This window comes from Mesoplodon bidens (genome assembly GCF_964165515.1).
Source record: "Mesoplodon bidens genome assembly, chromosome: 9".
Lineage (NCBI taxonomy): Eukaryota > Metazoa > Chordata > Mammalia > Artiodactyla > Ziphiidae > Mesoplodon > Mesoplodon bidens.
In genome coordinates, this window is record NC_138166.1 from 52,638,053 (window position 1) to 52,645,951 (window position 7,899).

Here is a 7,899-nt window from a genome sequence, read left to right on the forward strand (position 1 = left end):
TCTATATAAAAAAGCTTATATCTGCTAACCCCAACCTCCCACTTCATCCCTCCCCCAACCCCATCCCCCTTGGCAATTAGTAGTCTGTTCTCTATGTCTGTGATTGTTTCTGTTTCCTAGATGGGTTCATTTGTGTCATATTTTAGATTCCACATATAAGTGATATCATATGGTGTTTGTCTTTCTCTTTTTGACTTACTTCACTTAGTATGATAATCTCTAGTTGCATCCATGTTGCTGTAAATGGCATTATTTTGTTCTTTTTAATGGCTGAGTAGTATCCCATTGTATATATGTACCACATCTTCTTTATCCATTCATCTCTCGATGGACATTTAGGTTGTTTCCATGTCTTGGCTATTGTAAATAGTGCTGCAATGAACATTGGGGTGCATGTATCTTTTTGAATTATAGTTTTGTCCAAATATATGCCCAGGAATAGGATTGCTGGATCATATGGTAATTCTATTTTTAGTTTTCTGAGGAACCTCCATAATGTTTTCCACAGTGGCTGCACCAACTTATATTCCCACCAACAGTGTAGGAGGGTTCCCTTTTCTCCACACCCTCTCCAGCATTTGTTATTTGTAGACTTTTTAATGATGCCCATTCTGACTGGTGTGAGGTGGTACCTCATTGTAGTTTTGATTTGCATTTCTCTAATAATTAGCAATGTTGAGCAATTTTTCATGTGCCTGTTGGCCATCAGATAATATCTTTTTTTCATGGTTCATGATAACTTTTAAGGAGTGGCAAGGACTGGTATTTCAAGGCCTTTTATTATTTATAATGCTATGTAGTCTGACAAAGCAGATATGATTATTTTTTATGCTCAGCTTTACTAAACATAGAGAATGTGATAAAGGTTATTTAACTTCTCGCTTTGAATCAAATCTGCAAGGAAATACACATATTTCAAACATCACCCATAAACAAAGAGATAGGTTAAAATCCTCAAGTGGTCATTTTATTAAACAAATACAAATTTGAAGTGTTTATGATAAAATATATCAATATTGGACAAAAATGTGTGTAAACAGCAATTCTACAACTGGGAAGACATCTTAGTTTTGTTAATGTTGGTGACATCTTCCCAACCGTGTCTAATCTTCAGTATCTTCTTTCTCAAGCATGGCAGGAGTAGTATGGCTTTGCATATCAGGACAACAATTGGAAGGAAAACAGCTATCATAAAATTTGGAGGTGTATACCATACAAATTGTTTTATATCTACCCATTTATTCCAGGCAAAAATCAATGCATGTATTGTGCCCAGCAGAAGGGAAACAATTCCTAGTTTGCTCTGAAAAAGAAAAAAGAATTATCTTGGTGAGATTGGTTCATTTAGAGTTTATTCCATCCTATATCATCTAGATCTGTTTTGTTGCTTGGAAATTCTTCCATTCATCTCCATTTGTTTTCCTATTACGTTTCTCGACAATGTCCACTCATATATTTCCACTCTTTTTACATGTGGGTAATGCCTTTGTCTCCAGGCTATCTAAGTTGAGAAAATTCACAACCATTCTCCTTTTGGTCTCAGAAAATCGATAACATTGCCTTCCCTTTCTCCATACCTTGTTCTTCTCTCTTATGACATGTATTTTATGATGCTTTGTCTCTTGTGCATTTGCCTTAATTCTGCTTATCAAGAGACACCTAAAGTCAGAGACTCTGTCTTACTCATCACAGGACCCCTGCAGAATCAACACAATGCTGTGCACATTTTAGGTGCTCAATAAATATTGGTGGGTTGACTGAAGATCAGTGCAAAAATCAACTTGATATTAGTGATCTTTATCAATTACAAAGGCAACTAAAGTGATTGACTGTGATTTTGGTATATTAATACTAAAGTGAATGAGCTTGGTCTTTGTTAAAAAAACAAACATTTTGATAAAGTGGAAAAATACCAACAATTATTTCAATGTTTGAACAAAACATAGAGATATGGAGATGTGAAGAAAAATATCAGCTTGCATTGGGATACTTGGCACCATCCAGATAAAGTTACTTAAAAAGAATTGTTCACCTATGTAGTTTTATGGAATTCTGGCAATATCTCTTCTAGATATCTTCTGACTTCTATTCACTTTACAGGAAATGTTCACTAGACTGTCAGAATGAATCCAACTCACAATTATTCAGCAGTAAGCCCCAATGAATACAACCAAATAGCTAAGTTTATATTTTCAGATATAAATCTCCAAGGTAAATCATAGAGTAGCCAGTTCTTGGATTGTAAATGAAAAGTTGCTAGATTATTAATTGAAAAATATATGTAATCTGTTGAAGATTAATTTACCAAATGTGTATTGTATACATATTATGGGCTAGGTATTGTACACAGAGTGGAATGGGTTGGGTTGTCAAGATACAGCACTTGAATTTGTAATTAAATCTGTAAAGTGATGCACAGCATATGTGTGACAGGCAGAGCAATGTAAGAAGAGAGTTATTTAATGAGGAACAGACAACTCCAATGGCTATCAAGCTAAACCTACAAAATCAGCAAATATTGCACCTGGAAAATGTGGCACCATCCCTAAACCACATTCAAATAATTCAGATGGAGACATTTTTTCCAGCTTAATAAGATGTCCTGATAAGGTGTCTGTTGGAGTATATGCATGGGTGTGTACAAAGGATAGTGAGGATTAACTGACTTTGCGGGAATTTCCAAAGATGTCTACCCATAAAAGTTAAAGCTATGTATATAATTTAAAAAATCTTGGCAGCGCTTAGGACTGAATTAAGTTTAGTCCTTTGAATCTTGTCAGACATGGATCCCATTGTTCTTTCTAGGGTGTAATCTACCACTAGGAAGTTAACCTCAGTAAATCTGAGACAGTTTTGAATTCCAGGAATATTGAGAAACTTCAAGTGAATAAGCTACATAAAATGTAACTTGGAAAAAGAAACTTTTAAAATTAGATATTACAATACCTTTGGTAGATAAAACTCCATATTTCAAGGAGGAGAGTACAAAGCTGTGTAACTTAAAAGGCATGAATAAAATCAGAGGATAGGCAAAATTTTTTTTTTACTTTTGGAGAACTAGGAAAACAATATTGAATTTCTAAAATATTACATTTGTTGTTATTAGATAGACAGCTTTGTCCAAAGCTTGTCCAACAAGCTTCAAATGTTAGAAATAATATTTTTCTTTGAGTAATGCCTCTTATATATGTCTAGAAAACACCTCTCCTATTTATCAGCAAGAAGGAAAAATGATAGGAGAGCACATTTTTAATTGGAACAAGTGTGAGATCTTTGCTATTGGAAAACCATCTGTTATTTTTTTTATGGGGTAAAGTCAATATACTTGAGGATATTATAAGCTTAAAAAGAAGATTTACCTCTCTGAGGGACCAGAGTGTTTTTTATATATAATTTACCTGAATATAGTGAAATTCTCTCCATGTCAAAGAGTCGCTCACAGATGGAATAGATGTCACAGCCAACAGAGCCAGTATTGCAAGTGCCACAATTCCTAGAGACACATAAATTTCCATTCTCCAAACATCATGCTCAACCCAGGCATCTTCTTTATTTTGTTGGACCTAAGAGAGGGTGAAAAGAGGAAGGAAAAAATGCAAACAACACTTGTTTCCAGTATAAGAACCTCCTTCTACGCTCCCTCTACTATGGAGGACCTGCTAACTAGGGGCCTCCACAAATTTATGACTTTATTTTTGCATTTCTCTAAGAGAAATGACATAGGAGCTATTGATCTTTTTCCTCGAACACAAAATTTATATAATGTTTTATTAATTTATATAATGGTTATTTGTTGGTTAGAATTGTCATATGTGTGCATATATGGTAAATAAGCAGAAAATAGGAAAAATTAGCATTAAAAAGAAATCTTGTGAGGGTGGTAGAAGATTGAAATGTGGCTTGGTCCATGAACAAAATAGTTGTTTATGTTGTTAAAGTTGTAGTTTACTGTTTTCAGCTCAGAAAACATTCCTCAAAGTAGAATTATACAACCAAGCCCCAATGAAGAGTTATAATAAAAATTTTTAAAAAGCAGATTATTTTCTCAACACAGGGTTTCAACAGAGGTTTGGGGTACTGATTTAAAATAAGAAACAGTTAATTTGTTAGGAGACTTAGACTTTTTTTTTTTTTTTTTCCGGTATGTGGGCCTCCCACTGCTGTGGCCTCTCCCGTTGCGGAGCACAGGCTCCGGACGCACAGGCTCCGGACGCACAGGCTCAGCGGCCATGGCTCACGGGCCCAGCCGCTCCGCGGCACTTGGGTTCTTCCCGGACCGGGGCACGAACCCGTGTCCCCTGCATCGGCAGGCGGACTCTCAACCACTGCACCACCAGGGGAGCCCGGAGACTTAGACTTTATAGTTTAGTGATATTGTCAGTAATGTCATCCTACCTGTTGATATGCCCAGTTTAGCAACTTGTATCTGTAGGATCGTCTCATTGGATAGGATAAGCTGTAAACTGCATGCAGTACAGCAAAAAAGAAACTGAGAAGACCAAATTGCTTTCTTGTTACCATCCACCTATCCAACCAATGTGGAAATTTCTTATACTTGGTTCCATTATGAAGCTGCACAACTGCTGCTATCACGCCTGGCAAATAAACCAGTGCCAAGAGGGTGATGGAAACCATTGGCAAGACTTTGTTGATGACCAGGATTGGAATTTTATAAAAATACTGTTTATGGGAAGTTACAAAAGGGTGAATTATTTCCCTCAGAAGAGTGTAAAGAAAAGTCAGAGATGATACGATAGCAGCAATTTTAATTGGTAAACGCCACTTTGGAAAGAGCTCCTGTTTGTGCTGTAGCTCTGGGGGGCAACCAAATTCATCACAGTGGGTTGTTTGGAGCGAGTGCAAAAGCACAGGTCTTTTCGGTGCGCTGGTCTCTCTTGAATCCTTATTCTACAAAGGAAAGAAAATGAACATCTTAAAACTGAACAAAACAATGGGATGTCTCTCAGACTAATTACTTACTGCTCATTGTACTTATCAGTAAAAAGGGACATTCTGAACCTTGCTTTTGGATACTGGTTAGTGGAAGGTGGCATAAACTACGTGGCAATGATCAAAGGTATACTTAGTTATCCTACCTTACTGGGGGTTCTCCATAATTTCTATTACTCATTTTTCTTTAAGTCAAAAGAAATACATGCTTCAGATACCTCCACTAGAGCTCAGACCATTGTGTTTCTATCTTGAAAGTGTAAAAGAATGAAATAATGCAACTGGGAAACAAAAACTGAAAAACTTAAAAAAAAATCCAGCCATCTTTGGTAAAAATAATAACACTTGTAAGTAGTCATAGTTGTATTTGTTTTATAATTTCTTTTGGTTACTGGACAACTCTCTGCAAACTCCATTCATTCAAGTACAAAGGAACAGGAATAATGTAGTCATTACTATTAGATAAAAATATGTAAATTCCACCTTGTAGCCGTTTTTTAAGTTAATGTTTATTGGAGTATAGTTGATTTACAATGTTGTGTTAGTTTCTGCTGTACAGCAAAGTGAATCAGTTATACATATATGTATATCCACTCTTTTTTAGATTCTTTTCCCATATAGGTCATTACATTACAGAGTATTGAGTAGAGTTCCCTGTGCTATACAGTAGTTTCTTATTAGTTATCTATCTTATATATAGTAGTGTGTATATGACAATCCCAATCTCCCAACTTATCCCTCCCCCCATCATGTAGTCTCATATTCATAAAATATCTCATTTGTATAAGTACTAATAGACAAATAGTCTATTAAAACGGTACAAAGGCTATATTAGTTAAATCCCACAGGGATGATTTATTTCCTGAGAAAGTTATATTTCTTTACCCAGTTGCATTTCTAGGTAGTCAACAATTCAAAAGAAGTTTGCACTGAATATTACGTCACTTCCCCAACTGACTGATATAGCAGCAAATTAAAGAAAAAACCCTCAAAATAAGAACTTACAGCAGAGTGTTTCATACTGTGTTACTTTATGAATAAATTTACTTTCTCACCTAATATGTTATTTCTAATTTCTTATAGCTCTATATGTAGACCCATAACATTTTAATGCTCAGAATGATGTTAGTGATTATCTTGTTCATTTCCTCATTTTATGCAGAGTAACTTTAATTCGCATAGTTCTCTGTAATTTTTAGTGTTTAAAAATGACCTCTTGCCATTTGACTTTTACTTTCAGTAACAAATCACTATTATATCCAATGCCTTTTCCAATTACTCCATTTAGAAGGGAGTTGAGCATTATACAGCTTCTGCCATCTCTGCATGTTAAAACAATCAATGGATATCAATTTTCTGGTTATGGGTGAAGAATCATGGAACAGCAAGTAAGACAGTTCACTTGAAAAATGAAAATGATTTTATTTTATGCACACTTATTTTAGACAGTATGTACTTGTACTACCTTATTTTTCCTATTAAGATAATTAAGATAAAATAAATACTTTCTGTTAAAACTGTAGTTGAGATCAGTTAGAAAGGTAAAAAGAGTTTGGAAGCAGAATTTTCCACCACTTGTTCAGTCAAATAATTTAGTAAGAAACATTTAATCTTGATGTGGGACAAAAGTGTGACAAATGATTCTTATTCCAAAGTTGAATTTATTTGGTTAAACAGTGAATCGTCAATTAACTTGGTGATCTCTTGGTAAGCTGCCATGGAGCCTATGAAAAAAACAGTTTACAAAACTACTGTTATATGGGCATCGATGACTTTTTCAAAAAACTTAGACCCACAGAATGTTAGAAAGAATTGGAAGGGCTTTGGAGATGATCTGGTCCAACTCTCTTACTTTATAGATAAACCAAGACCCAGGATTTTCAGTGACTTATTCAAGGTTATTCAGCTAAGTCCATGACAGTCAAGGTACAACTCCTCTCATAGCCCACACTGCCCTTTAGCCATCACAGTATCAGTGCCAGGAATCAGAGTAAAGATATCAGCAGACTAAGGTGAAAATCACTTTTATAACACTAGGAGATACAGAACAGCATTTGAATTATTTATAGATTTTAATTAATTAATTTATTATTATTATTATTTTACCAAATAACCATCTTCTTCTCGATTTCTCCTGGGCTTTATTTTCCAAAGTTCTTCTTGGTTTGTGATGTCTTGTCTGCTCTCCATTAATTCTATAAAATAGTATGGCCTCAGCCACCTGTGCAAATAAAAATAATTATCTTCTTCGCATCTATGCTATTTATGATATTAATGTGTGATAGGGCAATATGAAAAATTTACTCATATAAGGGCTAGAGTGGCAGATAAAATGCAATTTAAAATATAGACTGATTGACTCAACCTCACATTATAATCTGTAAGAATTCAAACAAGTGCCCTTGTGTCAATAGTGTTTTTCTTTGTCCAACTATCAGTGCAGTGAATGACCCAGGTGTCTATATGGAATTCAAAGGGTCAGATGTTGCCTTTTATTTCAGGAGACTTTAACTCCAGGTGCTCAGTTGGAGGAAAGTCAACTCCCTTCAAAGGTAAATAGAATTAGGAATGTAGTTTTCTGAGAGTAACCATGTTGTCAGTGGAGGTTGGAGTTTGCTGGTATAAGATTACACTCCAGGAAGTTGTGTTTAATAGACTTTTGGGGTTGACACTGGAATCTGAAATAATGGTGAAATGATTTTATGGGGAAATGTACTCTGAGTTTCAGAAAATGATCAGAATAGACACTCTTGGTAAGGTGAACGCTGATAGCAGCACAAAGGACTGAAAGGCTGTGTTTTAGGAGTGCCACAGAAGAGTCCTGGCATATTGAAATATTTAGAGTTTCTGAGACCAGATCCTGAATGTTTCAGTTACACAAGCCAATACAATCCCTATTTTGCTTAAGTTAGTTTGAGTGAGGTGTATATCACTGGCATTTGAAAGAGT

At 35.2% G+C, this 7,899-nt stretch overlaps 1 protein-coding gene across 1 annotated transcript; it reads right to left on the reverse strand.

Moving 5' to 3' along the window:
* Positions 1–941: 941 nt before the first annotated feature.
* STEAP1 (STEAP family member 1) lies at positions 942–7,203 on the reverse strand. Its single transcript, XM_081244774.1, has 4 exons — positions 7,057–7,203; positions 4,396–4,908; positions 3,399–3,563; positions 942–1,303 (listed from the first exon to the last, which is right to left on the reverse strand). The coding sequence occupies exons 1-4, from the start codon at positions 7,138–7,140 to the stop codon at positions 1,046–1,048; spliced, it is 1,020 nt and encodes a 339-aa protein (XP_081100900.1). The 5' UTR covers positions 7,141–7,203; the 3' UTR covers positions 942–1,045.
* Between the last annotated feature and the right edge of the window lie 696 nt (positions 7,204–7,899).